The sequence below is a fragment of the Thamnophis elegans genome, chromosome 4 (genome assembly GCF_009769535.1).
Source record: "Thamnophis elegans isolate rThaEle1 chromosome 4, rThaEle1.pri, whole genome shotgun sequence".
In the NCBI taxonomy this organism is placed as follows: domain Eukaryota; kingdom Metazoa; phylum Chordata; class Lepidosauria; order Squamata; family Colubridae; genus Thamnophis; species Thamnophis elegans.
Genome location: NC_045544.1, coordinates 124,598,065 through 124,617,269, shown reverse-complemented (window position 1 = coordinate 124,617,269; position 19,205 = coordinate 124,598,065). Strand labels below are relative to the sequence as shown.

The 19,205-nt window shown below is 41.7% G+C and overlaps 1 protein-coding gene across 2 annotated transcripts in view; it reads right to left on the bottom strand.

Moving 5' to 3' along the window:
• SPNS2 (sphingolipid transporter 2) overlaps positions 1-19,205 on the bottom strand; it is a 102,192-nt gene that overhangs the window by 26,325 nt on the left and 56,662 nt on the right. For both annotated transcript variants that reach the window (XM_032217179.1, XM_032217178.1), the window contains exons 4-9: positions 14,825-14,891; positions 10,839-10,981; positions 9,873-10,025; positions 7,606-7,795; positions 5,560-5,625; positions 708-806 (exon numbers count right to left, since the gene is read on the bottom strand). In XM_032217179.1, the coding sequence (XP_032073070.1) occupies positions 708-806; positions 5,560-5,625; positions 7,606-7,795; positions 9,873-10,025; positions 10,839-10,981; positions 14,825-14,891 (718 nt within the window). The remainder of the gene's footprint in view (positions 1-707; positions 807-5,559; positions 5,626-7,605; positions 7,796-9,872; positions 10,026-10,838; positions 10,982-14,824; positions 14,892-19,205) is intronic.

Below are 19,205 nucleotides of genomic sequence, written 5' to 3'. Positions count from 1 at the left end.
AACCTCGAAGTGAGAAGGGTGACTAGGACAGTGTTGGCGAATCTTTTCGGCACCGAGTGCTGAAACGGGAGTGCGAGCAGCAGAAACCAAAAGAGCAGCTTCCCAGTGCACATGCACGGGAGTGTCGGAAACCGGAAGAACAGTTCCCCGGCACACATGCTGGTCTTCTAGTTTTTGATGTGCATGCGCGCACGAGGACCAGCTGGCTGGCGCACTTCACATACCGGAAACCAGAAGCTCAGCTTCCCGGCACACACATGCACGCTGGAGAGCTGCTCTTCCGGTTTACGGCACTCCCGCACATGCAGAGATCAGATGGCCGGCACACATGTTCGTGCCGGAACCTGGAAGAGCAATGGGCGGCGGCTGGCTTGCCTGGGGAGATGGCTCTGCATGCCACTTCTGACATGCGTGCCATAGGTTCGCCATCACGGGTCTAGAAGATGCATTCGTACCACATGCTATGTTAAGTTAGTGTTATTTGGCTAAAAAAATTTATGGGATGTGTAGACTTACACAAAACCTGACTGTTGGCTTAGCTTATATCCCAAATGAATTGAGAACACGGATTCAATGAATTGCCAGACTAAGAGCATTAAATGCAATCACAAAGCCTATGTGCGTGCAGAGCTGGGGAGGATTGTCATCCTCAGAACAAGAACCCAGCTTCTTATCCTATTCCTCAGGTGTGCCAAGGCTATACTTACAAATCCAACCAGGTAGGGACTTCCAGCATCTCCCAAAAGATGAGAGGTGAAGCTCTGCAAAGCTACGGCTGTCGCTCGGCGTGTAGGAATAACCACATACTGAAATGGGATGCAGAAGGCAGGGAGAGAGATGAAAAGATTAAAACATCGTAGCATTTAATCATTCTGAAAAAAAATTTCCTTTAGCAATAGCAATAGTATTTTGACTTAAACACCTCCCTATAGTTCTTTAGAGTACTTTCTGAGCACTTTACAATTTCAGCATTATTTGCATATTGCCCCCCCCCCAGCAATCAGGGGTCCTCATTTTACCAAACTCAGAAGGATAGAAGGCTGAATCAACCCTGAGCCACCTCAGGATCGAACTCCTGACTGTGGGCAGAGTTTGCCTACAATGCTGCAGTTAACCACTGCACCACCAGGGCTCTCTTTCCCAGCTAACCATATCCAGATGGGAAACATCATAGAGTGAACATCAGCCAGTTTGGTGCAGTGATTAAGGCAATAGGCTAGAAAAAGGGGAGACCATGAGTTTTAGTCCTGACTTAGGGATTGAAGCCAACTGGGTGATTTTTGGTCAATCACTCTTTCTCAGCCATGGGAAGCAACTATCCATCTGAAAAGGCTGCTAAGAACTCTGGAAGGGCTTGCCCAGGCAATCATCAGGAGTGGCTTGAATGGATACATGGACACACACACACACACACACACACACACACACACTGCTATTGGATGTTCTGTCTGCAGAGGGTGGATATAGTACTCCAACATAACTGGAGAGCAGGTGATCAGAAGAAGGCTCAGTTAGATAAAAGTAAAGGTTCCCCTCACACATATGTGCTTGTTGTTCCTGACTCTAGGGGGTGGTGCTCATCTCCGTTTCAAAGCTGAAGAGCCAGTGCTCTCCGAAGACGTCTCCGTGGTCGTGTGGCCAGAATGACTAAATGCCAATGGTGCATGGAACGCTGTTATCTTCCCACCAAAGTGGTCCCTATTTTTCTATTTGCATTTTTTACGTGCTTTCAAACTGCTAGGTTGGCAGAAGCTGGGACAAGTAACAGGAGCTCACTCCATTATAAGGCGCTAGGGATTCGAACCTCTGAGCTGCCGACCTTCTGATCGACAAGCTCAGTGTCTTAGCCACTGAGCCACCCGTTAGATCCTTTTTAATCCAGAACTAAGCTGCAGCCCAGTTCAGGGCTCCTGAACTGCATGAATTAGGAGCAAATCAGAGATCCATAAACTATGTTGGTTGTTTTAATCCACTGAGGGTAGCTGAGCATAGAGGGGGAAGAAGAAACATTTAGTGAAAATGTAGTTCCTGACCAAGTTTGCAGATGTAATCAGTTACAAAAGTAGAGTGGCATTTTGAAGAATAAAATAAAGCTGAAACTAAATTTTTACCATGGGAGTTGTCCAGATTTTGCTGCCCAAAGGACAGATACGGTTGCTTGGCCAAACATACTTCCTTAAGTAGAGGTCTGGAGAAAGCTCTGGTTTCCCAGTGATGTCCTCTTCCCACCACAGAGAACAAGCAAGACTATTCATAGCACTGTAGAAGGCATCTCTAAACCATTGTTGTTTTTGATGCCCACATCCTATGGAAATGGCCAGTGGCAAAGGCCATTTAAGAAGAATGTCCCTAAATTTTTAGGACCAATATCAAAATCCAGAGGAATGAGAAGGGAAGGCAGCCAAGAGATCTCCAGTAGTCCTATGGTAACCTGCTTCTTTCTGCTAATCTCCCATGGATGCAATTCAACTTAGAGAGAGCTTGGGAAAAATTCCACAGATGAGAATCCTCAAGGGGGAAAACAACTGAAGAAGCTTGGAAAATTTTGAAAAATGAGATTACAAAAGCCCAGTCTTGCACAATACCACTGAAGAAGAAAAGTAACAGCTCCCAAAAGAAACCAGCATGGCTGCATAAAGAACTCTCTGACAAATTGAAAGACAAAAAAGATAAGTATAAAAAGTGGGAAGGGGGGGACATAAGTAACTCAGAATAAAATAGTCCAACCTATCAAAAACAGCACCACAAAAATCAGATTAGGAACACAAGTTGAAATAGGGAAGAAAATGGTAAGTGAACACCTGTCTACCCTAGACAAGTTCAAATCACCAGGACTGGATGGATTATACCCCAGGGTTCTGAAGGAACTGGCAGATGAGATATCAGAACCACTGAACTATATCTTTCAGAGATCCTGGAGCACCGGGGAACTGCCAGAGGACTGGAAAAAAGCTGATGTGGTTCCCATCTTCAAAAAAGGGGGAAAAAACAGATCCAGGAAACTACAGACCTATCAGCCTGATCTCAATACTAAGAAAGATTCTGGAAAAGATAATCAAGCAATGAATTAGCGAACACCTAGAAGTAAACAAAGTAATAGCCAAAAGCCAACATAGGTTTGTCAAAAACAGATCATGTCAGACTAATCTTATTGCATTCTTTGATAATGTGACAAAATTAGTGGACCAGAGGAATGCCGTCAATATAGTTTACTTGGACTTCAGTAAGGCATTTGATAAGGTAGACCATAACCTACTACTAGATAAAGTAGAAGAATGTGGGTTAGACAGCATCACCACCAGATGGATTTGTAACTGGCTGACCAACCACACTCAACGTGTAGTCCTCAATGGAACTGCATCTACATGGAGGGAAGTATGCAGTGGAGTACCCCAAGGCTCTGTTTTGAGCCCAGTACTCTTCAACATCTTCATCAATGATTTGGATGAGGGAATAAATGGGGAACTCATCAAATTTGCAGATGACACCAAGCTGGCAGGAATAGCCAACACTCCAGAAGATAGGCTAAAGACACAGAAGGATCTTGACAAACTTGAACATTGGGCACTATCTAAAAAAGTGAAATTCAATGGTGAAAAGAGTAAGGTTCTATATTTAGGCAACCAAACAAAATGCACAGGTACAGTATAAGTGGTACCTTGCTCAACAGTAGTAACTGTGAAAGGGATCTTGGAGTCCTAGTGGACAACCATTTAAATATGAGCCAGCAGTGTGCAGCAGCTGCCAAAAAAGCCAACAGTTCTAGGCTGTATAAACAGAGGGATAGAATCAAGATCACGTGAAGTGTTAATACCACTTTATAATGCCTTGGTAAGGCCACACTTGGAATACTGCATTCAGTTTTGGTCACCACAATGTAGAAAAGATGTGGAAACTCTAGAAAGAGCGTAGAGAAGAGCAACAAAGATGATTAGGGGACTGGAGACTAAAACATATGAAGAACGGTTGCAGGAACTGAGTATGTCTAGTTTAATAGAAAGAAGGACTAGGGGAGACATGATAGCAGTGTTGCAATATCTCAGGGGTTGCCACAAAAAAGAGGGAGTCAAACTATTTTCCAAGGCACCTGAGGGTAAAACAAGAAGCAATGTGTGGAAACTAATCAAGGAGAGAAGCAACTTAGAACTGAGGAGAAATTTCCAGACAGTTAGAACAATTAATCAGTGGAACAGCTTGCCTCCAGAAGTTGTGAATGCCCCAACACTGGAAGTCTTTAAGAAGATGTTGGATAGCCATCTGTCTGAAACGGTATAGGGTTTCCTGCCTAGGCAGGGGGTTGAACTAGAAGACCCCCAAGGTCCCTTCCAACTCTGCTATTGTATTATTGTATAACTTCTATAGCCTTGGGATTTTATGGTAGTCTTCAATTCCAGATACTAACCAGGTTCGAATCTGCTTAGCTTTAAAAAAAAAAAAAACACAGCCAAGCTTGGCTATGTGCTACCACTTGCTGTGATGTCTCCCTGCTACATCTACACAACATGAAATATATGCTAGATCTCCTGTTTTAATGCTGGGCAAAACTATACCTTTATTGTGAAAACCTGTAATTAGAAGTAAGAGATGAGAGATGGTTTCTAGAAAGCTGCAAAATGGAATCTCTATCAAGGTTTAAAGAACGAGACAGTTCTCCAAATGAAGAAGCAGAATGTGTTTGTGTGTATGTATGTATCATGTGGAGAAAGAGCAAGAACCAGACGAGGTGAGGGTGAAGAGTGACAAAACAATAAGACCAAATGGAAGATCTTTAAATTGCAAGTATCTTCCTTAGCAATTTTGATGAGGAACATTGCAATGGTCAGCTTGCAGGAGAAAATTAGCCATACTAGCTATGGCTGATGAGAGAGAGGCTGCATTCACACAAACACATTTAACCAGGACAATTAAAGGCCCAATGACTGCATTTGCCCAGCAACTAAACTTGATTGCTTTTAATTAGATTAGTCTTCAATCTAATTTGCAATGAAGGAAATGCATTAATATAATATGTTAGGCACCTGCCCGAAGTCCAAGCTTAGTTGTTTGAGTCCAACATCAGTTGCCCGATTGCAAAACATACTTATAGCCCTATTCCCATGATGGCCAACCTATGGCACGTGTGCCGGAAGCGTGAGCCGGTGCTGGTTGTTCTTATGGGTTCAGCCAGCTGGTCTTCACGCACATGGGAGTGCTGGAAACTGGAAGAGCAACTTGCCGGTGCACATGCAGGTGCCAGAAACCAGAAGATAGTCTTCCTGGCACATCCATGCGCACTGGGAGGCAGCTCTTCTGGTTTCTGACATGTGCATGTGCACCAGCCAGCTGGTCTTCGTGTACGCATGTGTGCCAGAAACTGGGAGACCAGGTGGCCATCGCGCATGTGTGTGCCAGAAGCCAGAAGTGCAGCCACCTGGTGCACACATGCTCACCGGGCGGCTGCTTTTCCAGTTTCTGGCACACACGTGCGCGCTCCCATTTCAGTACTTCGTGCCAAAAAGATTCACCAATACTGCTCTATACCATCAATGAAATGCAAGTTGCACATGCATATTAACTTACCATAAGTATGTCAGCTGTGATGGCCCAGTTTGAAAACAAAAGAGTCTCACCAATAAAAATGCAGACCTGTGGTTGAAACATTAGACATATACAATTTACTCATGCAAATCTGGGAAGTTATCCCACAATCTGGTGGTTCTGTTTTAAAGACAGTATCCCCAATGTAACTGAATGCATGGCAATGTACTGTTCACATCCACTGAACCTTATCTGTGTGGGGTGGAGGAGACAGAAAGGGAAGGGCATTTAAAAAAAATTACTTATTTGTGATCGGGAAAATTTTTATTGAAGAAATACTTATCAAGTGCTTATAGTTTTATAAGGTTTGTAAGCTTCTTATTTTTATATGTTTATAAGAAGTTGAGAAGCTGGTGAAAATTGTGTGTATTTCAAAAAAAAAGGTAGAGGTCAACCATGTGAGAAATGTATTTATAGCAAAAACAGGGAACTTCCAGATGTTACTGAACATGGCTTATGGCTGGGATAAAGGGAGCTAGAATCCAGCAACATTTGCAATGCCATATGTTCTGCCTGATTTGTAGTATTTATATACTTCCTTAAATTCTCAAGGTAGCTAACAATAATTCTACCAGTATAAACATGGACATAAATACAAACATAAGCTGCAGAGCATGCGGGGGGGGGGGGGGGGATGTGGTTTGTAAAAAAAACAAAAAAGAACTCCATCAAGCACTGAAAGGGAATCTGCCTTGATGGAGAGGAAGTTAAATATATATTATAGGCTGATTACATAAAAGAAGGACTCTGGTTGCAGATAAAGGTGTGCCAAACATTTCAATTTTAGATTGTCTTGAACTCGAAATGCAAAGTGGTGATTTTGAACACCCTAGAAGCACTTGGAGCCCTTGAAATAGCTTTGTTTTACGTCACTTTTAATCGTTTTTGTCTTTATGCATCTTTCCCAAAACTATTCAGAGGTGTTAATTTTGTTACCGGCAGGGCCATTTTGACTACAGAAGGATCAGCATTCAAAGAAGTGCATTAATAATGGATAAAGGGAACTTAATACATTGGAATAGAATCAAGGTCACCAGTTAGTATATTAAAGCATCGGCTAAGGTCCATTTTCAAGTGTGGACATTCCAGGCAAACGTTCCATATCCTTGGTATTCAACTGCTTTGAAATTGATTGAATCTGGTACTTAACGTATTTTGATGTGAAAATGTTGTCCTGGTACTCATCATTTCTTTGGTGCTCAATGCACAAGCTTGAATTTGTCAGTGTTGGGTATTATTCTTTATGGGAAAAATTGATTTGAAACTTATTGTTTTGGGTATTCATCATGACACCCTGAACCAATTAACGATGAGTACCAAGGTACCACTATATTTGACACTGTCCTTTACCCTCCTGTGTGCTTTAAATCTCCTTTGAGATTTAAAAGCAGGGAAATGAACTGGGAGTGTTCTATATGTATTCCAAATTCATACTTTCTGAGATTTAAAATGCTCGGAAGGCAATAGATTAGTAGTAGCGGTGGTAGGAGGCTCCTCCCACCCACCCAGATGTCTCTGTGCATGCGCAGAAGCATTGAGCGCGCACAGGAGCACACCCAAACTGTTAGTAAAAAGATTAGCAACCCACCTCTGGTTTCCATCCATTGCTTCTTGTCCTACCCTCAGGTGCTTTGGAGAATAGCTTCACTCCCTCTTGTTTGTGGCAGCCCTTGAGATATTGGAACACTGCTATCATGTCTCCCCTAGTCCTTCTTTCTATTAAACTAGACATACCCAGTTCCTGCAACCATTCTTCATATGTTTTAGGCTCCAGTCCCCTAATCATCTTTGTTGCTCTTCTCTGCAATCTTTCTAGAGTCTTTACATCTTTTCTACATTGTGGTGACCAAAACTGAATGCAGTATTCCAAGTGTGGCCTTACCAAGGCATTATAAAGTGGCATTAACACTTCACGTGATCTTGATTCTATCCCTCTGTTTATGCAGCCTAGAACTGTGTGGGCTTTTTAAAGGAATAAAGGAAGAGAAATCCGACTTCAGGCTCTCCTTTTCCAGACTGACCACTTACATAGGCTCCTACAATGCTGTTCTTGGCTGCAACGAAAATCAAGCAGGTAAAGATGGCTGATCCCAGCATCCCGACAGCGCAAACCAGAGGATCCGCTCTCTGTGTTTTCACCCGGCACCACTTGGTAGCTCCAGCCCCAGTGATCACGCCCAGAAATCCAGTGAAGCAGGTGATGGCTCCAAAGATCAAGCTAAGAACAAAGAACGATTCCAGAAATAAAATTCTTTTCTCATTTAGGTGTACTTATTTTTATACACAAGGCAATAGGTGAGAGGCAAGGGGGAGGGTTGAATTAGCAAGGCAAGGCAATGAGTAAGAGGTGCTACATGGAAATTGATGGACTAAACCCCTGCAAAAGAATTCAGAAAACAAACAAAAAAATGCAAGTTCTGGAGATCTTCAAGTTTCATGGGAATTCTAGGTTCTTTCAAAACTCAGGTCTGAATTTTTGACAATAAATGAAAAGTTAAAAAATATTTGAACTTAGGAAGTTTATTTAAAACTTACAGTATCTCTGGAGAAGTTATTTTTTGCCACTCTATGCCTACATACAATTGTTCTTAAATCACTCAACTTTCATTTCTCTTATCACTAAACAAAATATGAATCTCTGCCTCTCATGGTAGCCATGGTAATTAAGACAGCAAAGGAGGCAAAAGTAAAGAAGGAAAAAAATGTATGTTAAAAAACACTATTTGTCAACTGAAGTAACATGATCAGATAGAATTTAAGACGAAATGTCCTGCTTTTATTTTCCCCTCAGAACTCAAGCGCTGTCATGGTGGCAGGAAGAAATAAAAATAAATAAATTCCTGCTTTTAAAATAAAATCTATAAAAAGCTTTGTGGATTGTATTAAGTATTAAGACAGGATGAAAGCCCAAAAGAACAGCCTGAACTGAGAAAAGTACAGCTAGTCCTCAGTTAGTGACTGACCTATTTAACTACCATTCATATGAAAAAGCAATTTTACAACCAGCGCTTGGATTTATGGCCATTTGCAGGTTGACAAAGGAAAACAGAAGTAAAATCATAACTATGGTGTTTCACTTAGTGGCTATGTCTCTTTAACAACTGAATTGACAGTCCCATATTGGTCACAAAAGAAGGACTAACCCTCCTTTTGTTTCACTCCCAGCCTATGGTATCCTCAAATGAACTGCACCTAAGCAGGCTCGGTTTCTGACTATCTGAGGAACCAGTGAAGGTCCTCTGGTCCGGTGGCCAACTGGACCTGTCTGCCAAGAAGCCCTCAAGGAGGGCATGTGAGTAACGAACGGCCTTCTCCTGCATTTGTCTCACTTCTGGTTCTTGGTGCGTTCATGCTTGCTGTCTTCGAACACAGCAAATTCCATTTATTCATTTAAAATGTTATATAGCCTTTCTTTTTCTATTATTGTTGGTGTGTATTTCAAAACTCAGTTTATGTTTCCTTGGGATGGTATTTCCACCAACCCAAATATAATTTAGTATCATTTCTTATTCCCTTACCTTCACTAGTCTACCCTAGTTATGTCCCCCCCCCACTTTATATCTCACCCTTGAATATATACATATATTTAATATTTTCTTTTCTGTTTTCCCCTTCTTCCCACCCCCCTTCTCCATTTAATAGAAAGGGAGAGAGGAGGAGAGAATGAAAGGAGGACGGGGGAAAGAAGAAAGAGGTAAGGAGAGGAGGATGGAAGGGAGAGAAAGAGAAGGATAGAGGGTAGGAAGGGGCAGAGGAAGAGCAGGAGTTGGAGAAAGGTAAGGGAAGAAGGGAGGAGAAGGAGAGGAGGAAGGAAGAAAGTAGAGAAGGGAGGGAGGGAGAAAAGAAAGGGAAAACAAGGAGGGGTTACAAAAGGAGGAAGGGATGGTAAATAAAGCAAACCAAACTCTACATTATAACTTATTAAATGAAATAATAAATGCAAAAGAATGATAAATGTAAAGAAGAAATAACAATTATGTGAATGTATACTTAAAATGGTATGTAAAAGAATAAAAAAAGAAAAAATTCTTTGAAAAAAAATGTTGTACATCCGCTATACCAGTGTTTCTCAACCTTGGCGGCTTTAAGTCCTGTGGACGTCAACTCCCAGAATCCCCCAGTCAGCTGTGCTGACTGGGGGATTCTGGGAGTTGACGTCCACAGGACTTAAAGTCGTCAAAGTTGCGAAACACTGCGCTACACCATAACGCAAATACAGCCAACAGTATGTGAACATATTCTGAGGAAATATTTTATAGCTCATAGGGAAATACGAACGTAGAACAAAACCTCACCTGTCTTTAGTCCCACAGGGCTGTGAAGTGCAAATTTCTGCTGTTTTTTGAACAACTTGGGCCCGATGCAGATAAACAGGGAACCACATCCCTAAAGCTCCCGTGGCAAAGGAAACAGCAGAGGTAGCCAGGGATGAAAACACATAGCTGCGACTGGAGACAAAGGGGGTTGTAAGTCAGTTTCATGAGTCTTCTGAACAGACTAGAAGAAAGGAACCAGATCTGCCCCAGGAAACATCTGATCCCTCTTACTCATATACAGTAGCCCAGAAATAATCTCAAAACCTCTTTCCAGAGTTGGATGTCTATAATTTATAACGAGGCAGCTATAATTAAGGGGCTGCCACAAAGAAGAGGGAGTCAACCTAGTCTCTGAAATACCTGAAGGCAGGACAAGAAGCAATGGATGGAAACTAATTAAGGAGAGAAGCAACCTAGAGCTAAGGAGAAATTTCCTGACGGAACAATTAATCAGTGGACTGGTTTGCCTCCAGAAGTTGTGGGTGCTCCAACACTGGAGATTTTAGAGAAGAGATTGGACAACCATTTGTCTGAAATGCTATAGGGTTTCCTGCTTGAGAAGGGGGTTGGTCTAGAAGACCTCCAGGGTCCCTTCCAACTCTTTTATTCTTAATTTCTACCATAAAAGGGGCAGCTCCATGACAAATGAGGGCGAAAAACCACACCAGCTTAATATGACGATACAAAGGAATTAAAAGTCCTCTAGGGAAGGACTGCTATCATTTCTGTAATATACAAGGCACTTAGCACATCAGTGGTGTTGACATTACATTAAACAGTTGCTGTCATCAGCAGCTTCATGAAAAAGAAGCTGGAGAAGTGGAATATTGTGGGCAATTTTCAAAAATGTTACTCTCAGTTGTCTGGCTTTGCACCTGTAAAGTATCTCAAGTTGGTTTCTAACCGAGAAAAATTTAAAATCAACCCTAAGAAGGGTTGCCTTACTTTCTTATCAAGGCCTTCATGTCCCTCAGCCAGGAGGTCCGGGCCTTCAGCTGTGCCCCCAGTTGTTCGGCATTGCCTCTTTTAGCAGCTGGTACAAATATTAAGATAAGTGTCCCTGTGATCATACCTAGAAGTGGAGAAACCTAGAAGAGAAGAGGGGAAGGGGGGGGGAACAGCTGAGAAAACAGCCCAAAGCGAATGATCTGACATCAAAACGCAAGACGAAGAACAGGATTCCTAGATCAGAGCAGAAATTCCTCTCCCTGATTCACCTCTAAACAAAAGCTGCCTGTATAATGCTATACAATTTGCTTTGAAATTTATGTATGTGTGTGTGTGTTTTATATACACAGCATAAAATATCTGGGAGAAATATCCGACTTACCTCATTCCATTCCTTGCTAAATAGACAAAGCTATTATCCATTGAATCTCTCCTTTCATTAATCCACTTGCAATTTTTAAGTGAACCTCCCTTTCCCTCCTCCTATCCATAATCTACAACATGAACTATATGAAAGATAATTATGCTGGCACGATTTATAATGCTGATGTAAAAAAAAAAACACCCTCCTAAATCATGCATTCAATGTCCTCTCAGCACTTGAAAATGCCATGCAAATCTCATCTATAAAACAGAACTAATTAACCTGCATAAAGATGCTTATTCCGAACCAGGCATGTGACGGTATTCAACACTTCTAAATGGCACCATCTCTGAAATCCCACCTCCGCAGAAGGCCGGTGACAAGAAAACAGAGATCACCTCTCTGCTGGCCGGAATCCAGGAGGGTCAAAGATCAGTAAGCAGTTTGGCGGTCTTATTTCCTCTCGGCTATTTTTCCATCCATCCCAAAAAAATGTTGTGGGTATGTCTGCTCTGTGCATTGTGTGCTCGTCTTCCCTAGCACATTTATCAAGGTCCCCAGTGGGATAAAATAGAAGGAAATAAGAAGGCTCGGTGCAGGAAAAGAAATGTGAAGTGAGACAAAGTGTTCCTCTCTCTCTCTCTCATGCACCCCCGAACAGAAAAAAATAAAAGCCTATATGTTTAATAATAAGGGAAATTAAGAACAGTGTGGACTGAGGCCACCTTGCTTCTGCTATCTCAACAATAAACCAGCATAAATCAGAAGCGCCCTAAATTGTGTAACAGATTTTGTATGCGCTCCAACAAACGAAGGGAGTAAATGAAAGAGAAGCTATGGGAGAGAGGTGAGGCGGAAATCTCCGCGAGAAATGGCAAAAAATACATCATACAGGGTTTCAATTTGGCTGAATAACTGAATAACAGAGTTGGAAGGGACCTTGGAGGTCTTCTAGTGCAGTGTTTCTCAACCTTGGCAACTTGAAGATGTCTGGACTTCAACTCCCAGAATTCCCCAGCCAGCGAATGCCCTATACCATTTCAGACAATCTCTTGTTGTCCAATCTCTTCTTAAAAACTTCCAATATTGTAGTACCCACAACTTCTGGAGGCAAGTGGTTCCACTGGTTAATTGTCCTGACTGTCAGGAAATTTCTCCTCACTTTTAGGTTGCTTCTCTGCTTGATTAGTTTCCACCCATTGCTTCTTGTCCTGCCTTCAAGTCAGTGGTGAGTTGCCAATTTTTTTTACTACCGATTCGGGCGCATTCGCTCTTGGCGTTTCTGTGCATGCCTCCCACCACCGCTACTACCGGTTCGCCCAATCTGGGCCGAACTGGGAGCAACCCACCTCTGCTTCAGGTGCCTTGGAGAATAGGTTGATCCCCTCTTCTTTCTGGCAGCTCCTTAGATATTGGAACACTGCTATCATGCCACCCCTAATCCTTCTTTTAATTAAACTAGACATGAAACTAGCTGTTTCAGTTTTAGGCCAAGTTTTATATATAGCTGGATTAAATAGAGTCCTTCTCTCTGACATTTTTTAGGTGGGGAAGTGAGTGGGCAGGGGTTGCATTTAAATTAATTCAGATCTTTGTAAAAGGAACATTGTCAGTGTAATAATGGTACAGTATAGTCAAAACAGCCATTATGGAGTACTAGCACTTCACTGCAATTCTTTCTACTTTGAGTATCAGTTTATGAGTGCCAACATTTACGCACTCAGAACAATACCAATAGAGAAAAGGAGACAATTTAGTTGATGGTTTAGTTTTTTATATGAGCACGATATAAAACAATGTTGAGGCTCTAGAAAGAGTACAGAGAAAAGCAACAAAGATGATTAGGGAACTGGAGGCTAAAACATAAGGAATAATGTTTGCAGAAATTAGGCATGTCCAATTTAATGAAAAGAAGGATCAGGAATGACATGATAGCAATATTCCACAAAGAAGAGGGGATCAACCTAATCTCCTGAGTACCTGAAGGAAGAACAAGAAACAAGGGATGGAAACTAATCAAGACGAGAACCAACCAAGAACTAAGGAGACATTTTCTGACATGAAGAACAATCAACCAGTGGAACAACTTGCCTCCAGAAGTTGAGAGTAAGTGTTCCATCATTGAAGGTTTTTAAGAAGATCTTGCACAAACATTTGTCTGAAGTGGTATAGGGTCTCCTGCTTGAGCAAGGGGTTGGAATGGAAGACCTCCAGGGTCCCTTTCAACTCTGTTATTCTGATTGGCAAGTTTAGAGGTTTGCCAAAATTGAGGTGGGGGGGGATGGAAAAAACCTAAAGGAAATGAAGCTGAAGAACTCAAAGAGGGCTGGAAGGGGGGGAAATCTGAAAGAAAACTGGGGGAGAACAGGAATGGATTGCTGGGAAGAACATCCTGCTTACCAGAATGCAAAAAGTCAGCAAATACTGTAATGGTTAATTTCTGGTCTTTGGCTCTCATCATTTCCCCACATATACCTCTACAAACACCTCCGAATATACCTCAGGGACACAGTGGCCCTGTGTGCACAACCCATTAATTCAGCCACTAATAAGCCAAGCCAATCTCTTCACTTATGGATTTGATTAGACAATCCACAGCCACATTAACTGAACCCAAATGAATCATGTTGGAGCTAGAGTGTTCCCATCAACTTCAACCCCATCAAACACTTCAGAAAGGAAAATAGTGAGTCAAACGTTGGCCTCAGATGCACCGTTGACATTGTAATGTAAGCCACACCTCTGGCTGACCATGTAGAATAATTTAAAAGGCAACCTCTGGTCACAGGAAAATTGTCCACATCTTACATGCTTATCATCCAAACCTTCTGGGAATTTTGAAGGAATAAATATGTACGGAAAAAAACAGGCAGTAAGCAGCACCCACAAATTATTTCCTAGCCTTCTTCTAATTGTAGCACAATTAACCTCTACTATAAGTACACTCAACTGCAAAACTTTATGTTCAAAATAATATACCATAAGAAGATAAAATTTAATTTCTATCAAATCTTCTCTCCACAAGCATCACTCTGCACGCCATGCTGAGTCACTTTGATTGAATAAACAAACCACAGCTTGTTGTATTCATGCTTCACACAAAGCCAAATACTATGATTTACAAATTGCAATTTTTAGATTTGAAGAACATGTTAAGTTAAAGCCAAACAAGCCAGACATCAGGGCTTAATACATCAGAGATCAGGTACATCAAATATATATCAGGCCCAGAGGTGGGTTGCTTCTGGTTCAGCATGGATCAGGCAAACCGGTAGTTGTGGCGATGGGAGGCTCCGCCCATCCGCCCAGACACTTCTGCACATGCGCAGAAGCACTGTACACGCAGGAACACTGATCAAGCCATTACGTTGCACCCGAATTCTGCTGAATTATCAATTATGCTTAAACCAGGGAGAAAGAGGCATGATATTTATTCAGATTTTTCTATACAAACGTGTTAAATCTAAACACGAGTTCATTACTAGAGCTATAATACACAGGCTGCAAAAACTGGACCATCACTAGATAGCAGCCATGAGTTGGAGTGTCCTCTTTGCTGCCATCTTGTGGTAACTTAGATTTTTGCAATGCAGATATGATAATCCTGCTCACTACTCACCCGCAGCGCCCAGTGCCAATCTCCAGCTACTTGCTTGACACTTGATCCCGTGATATATCCTAAGCCACTAGAAAACAGAAAGAAATAAAAAAAATATTAAAATAAAAAACAAGGGGGAAAATGAAATATGACTTTAGTTATTTGGTCAGGTTTTGAGCCAGCCTGTGTTCCCAATGGCTCCAGATATATTCATTTTACCATAGTTGCCAAATCAAAAAAAGAAACATCTCTGTCAAGATATTACAGTATTTTGGGGATTACTCAGATCTTAGTTGACAAAGAGATGCCTGTAAAGTGATCCTGAAATCTCTTTATTTTTGTTGCTTCCTTGATGCTTCCTTGATATTATTACTCATCCAGCACTTTAAGCATAGCCAACCCAATAATATCAGAAACAGGATCAGAATAGAATAGAGCTGGAAGGGACCTTGGAGATCTTCTAGTCCAACCCCCTGCTCAAGCAGGAGACCCGATACCATTTCAGGCAAGTGGCTGTCCAGTCTCTTCTTAAAAACCTCCAGTGACACCCACAACTTCTGGAGACAAGCTGTTCCACAGATTAATTGTCCTCAGTTTAGGAAGTTTCTCCTTAATTCCAGGTTGCTTCTCTCCTTGATTAGTTTCCATCCATTGTTTCTCGTCTTGCCCTCTGGTGCTTTGGAAAATAAGTTGTGTAATAATATTACACAAGCCTCTAAATTTCTAACGTAAGAGGTTTCTACACATTCCCAAGCTCTATATATATAGGCAAGAGTCCTAGCGATCTCATTAAAAATAATTATGTCTGGTTCACAAAGACAGTTTTTCAATCGCCTGGCCTATTTTAATGGATTTTCTATTTTGCACCCAGACATTTTGAAAATACATTGCGGGCATTCTCATAAAATGGAATATGTGCCAGTTCACAAAACTGCTCCCATGGTGGCATGGTCAGCCACAGGGTACCAAAAAATAAATTAGCTCTCACGAATTGTTAGGTAAGCTCCCTGTTGGGAGAGTGAGCGCGTTCAGAGAAGCGTTGTTAGAGTTGTGTTGGAGAACACACAAACCAGCATACAGAGACACTGCAGTTTAAATAGGCTTTTACTTTCGTGGAAATAGAGGTATCAGAGTCCATCAAACAGTCCAAGTCATACACGGATAAGACAGTCAGTCATCAACGTCTTTCAGTTAAGGGATAATCCAAATAACATAGTCCAGTATCATACAAACAGTTCAGAATTATGTTCAGTGATATCTCAGGACAAGAAGTATAGTGGACATAAAGGGAATATTTGGTGAAGGGGAGGCAGCTCGAATCCTTACATTATTTACGCATAAAGATAGTCCTCAACTTACAACGCTTTCTTTAGTGACCGTTCAAAGTTACAAAAGTACTGAAAAAGTGGGTTATGACCATTTTTCCCACTTAGGACCATTGCAGCATTCCCATAGTCATGTGATCTACACTCGGATGCTTGACAACTGGTTCATATTTATGACGGTTTGCAGTGATCACCATATGTGACCTTATGACAAGCAAAGTCAGATTCACTTATCAACGCTGCTCCTAATTTAACAACTGCAGTGATTTCACTTAAGAAATGTGGCAAGAAAAAGTCATAAAATGGGGCAAAACTCCCTTAACAAATTTCTCACCTAGCAACATCAATTTTGGGCTCAATTGTGGTCATAAATCGAGGACTACCTGTACTGTAAATAGTTGGGTTTGGGCAACATGCTATGCTAAATTCAAAATAATCCCTTCTGCCTTATTAATACGTAAACCTGGCCACAGAATCAATTCTTCATGAAAACAATGTCAAAGAATTTAAAAGAATCATCCATTCTGGAAGACTAGGAATATTTCTATCCTTTTAACCTCCCATTTTTCTACATATGTTCTTCTTCTATTTCCAATGATCAAGGGCAGGGGTGGGTTTCTGCTGGCATTACTCCAGCTCAGTTCGTGCTCTATTTTGTGCGCAGTAGCTTATAAATAGGTCTGCGCATGCGCAGAACATTTTAAAAGGTCAAAAAAAGAAGTAATGGGGAACTGGTTCGGGGGCATGGGGAGTATGCCGTCTCTATCGGTTTGGAGATCCAGTTGCCATTTCCACTACTGGTTCCACTGAACCGGTGCAAACCGGTAGAGACCAGTGGTGGGATATGACTGATACGCCCTGGTACGGGTGTACTGGTGACTGCTGGGAGCACCAGGTACGGTTCCGGTATTGTGCTCCGGATGGCTCACCCACCCGCCCACGCTCCTTACCCGCATTTAAGCTGTTTGGGGCTTCCGTGAATGTGCACGGAGCATACAGTGCCTGCGCAATGCTCTGTTGAGCAGCTGGAGCATCGTGGGCGGTAACTACGCATATGCGTGCTGCACGCATGTGTGCATGTGCTGCACGAATTCATGTGGTGGACACATGGCTCCATTGCACCGTACCGGAAACCACTACTGGTAGGGACCCACCTCTGGCCAGGTGGGAGTGCCAATGCTTAGCTACCCAAAATAGCACTTCCCACAAACAAAAGGCTGAAAACAAAATAAGATATTTATGGAAAAAAACTAAAAGAAAGATACATCCGATGATGGTTGGTATGCCAGAAGATGCTGCAAAATGCAAATTGCCACTAAATGAGTTTCCTCACCATGGATTTTATTTAAGTCCTTACGCTGATTAAGGTTAACATTTCACCAGCTGCTATTTAAGTAGTGCAAATAGCAGTCAATATTTGAATGGCTGTACATAAAAAGGAAAGAAGGGGTGGACTTTTAAATGCCATTGTATTAACTACTCTGGTTTTAAAGGAAGTTCTCATATAAATACACATATTAGCAGTTTGAATAAGATTGACTTCATGCCTTGTTCGTGGAATTCTTGGGAATTTGCCTGACAACTGTATATATATAAACAAAATGTTTAGTCACAACTTCCAGTTACAGGGCAGGATACAGTATATATCCAAACATTAGTTGCTGTACAAGTGTAAGGAAGGCTATCAGTTGTAAAAATTTTCACAATACATGCATCTGGTTTATTCAACCCCTAAATAAATGTTGAACAATTGGAAAAAAAAATAGCTGGCATCTGATGAAATATTGGTTTCCTTATAGAGTTATTCATTTGAGACTATCTGCTAAACAATCTGAGGTTTGGGCCCTTTTCAAAGAAAAATGCTGGTTTTATTTTGTGGTGTACACACTTGAGAAAGATGCTGACCTCTGTAGTAAAAAAAAATGATATTATCTTATTGCTTTACCTCTGGATTTCCAAGAAGTAACCAGCTGAATTTGTCTTTGATCTGTTTCTGTTTGGAGTTTGGTCTAATCAACTGTCTGCAGCTCTTCTTATAACCGTAGAATCAAAGAGTTATAGGGACTTTGGAAAAGTTCTAGCTGAACTCCTCTAGCTATCATATAATAATGATCATCCTGTCTTTGTTTGAAATTAGTGATAGGGTACCCACATCTGCAGGAGATAGGCTATTCCATTCCTCCTTTTTATTTTGAGTCTGGATCTCTCAATAACAGAATTGAAAGAACCTTGGAGGTCTTCTAGTCCAACTCCCTGCTCAGGCAGGAAACCCTATACCATTTCAGACAAATGGCTATCCAACCTCTTCTTTAAAACTTCCAGTGTTGGAGCATCCACAGCTTCTGGAGGCAAGTTGTTCCACTGATTAATTGTTCTAACTGTCAGGAAATTTCTTCTTAGTTCTAAGATGCTTCTCCCCTTGATTCGTTTCCATCCATTGCTTCTTGTCCTGCCTTCAGCTGCTTTGGATAATAAGTCGACTCCCTCTTGTTTATGGCAACCCCTTAGATATAGCAACACTGCTATTATGTCTCCCTTAGTCCTTCTTTTCACTAGACTAGACATACCCAGTTCCAGTAACCATTCTTTATAGGTTTTACCTTCCAGTCCCTTAATTATGTTTGTTGCTCTTCTCTGCACTCTTTCTAGAGTCTCAATACCTTTTTTTTATATTTATATAAAACTGGATGCAATATTCCAAATGGTCTTACCAAGGCGTTATAAAGTGGTATTAACACTTCATGTGATCTTGATTTTATCTCTCTGTTAATGCAACCTAGGATTGCATTGGCCTTTTCGGCAGCTGCTGCACACGGCTGGCTCATATTTAAATGATTGTCCACTAGGACTCCAAGATCCTCTCACAATTGCTACTATTGAGCCAGATACCACCTATATTATACCTGTGCTTCAGGGGTGGGTTTCCCGCCCCGTTCCAACCGGTTCGGTTGGAACGGGGCTGGCGGCGTCCTCATGCACGCGCACGGCACATGCATGCGTACTAGCGTCTGTGCGATGTTCCAGCTGCTCCTGGAGGATCGCGCAGGCGCTGTATGCGTCCTGCGCATGCGTGGAAG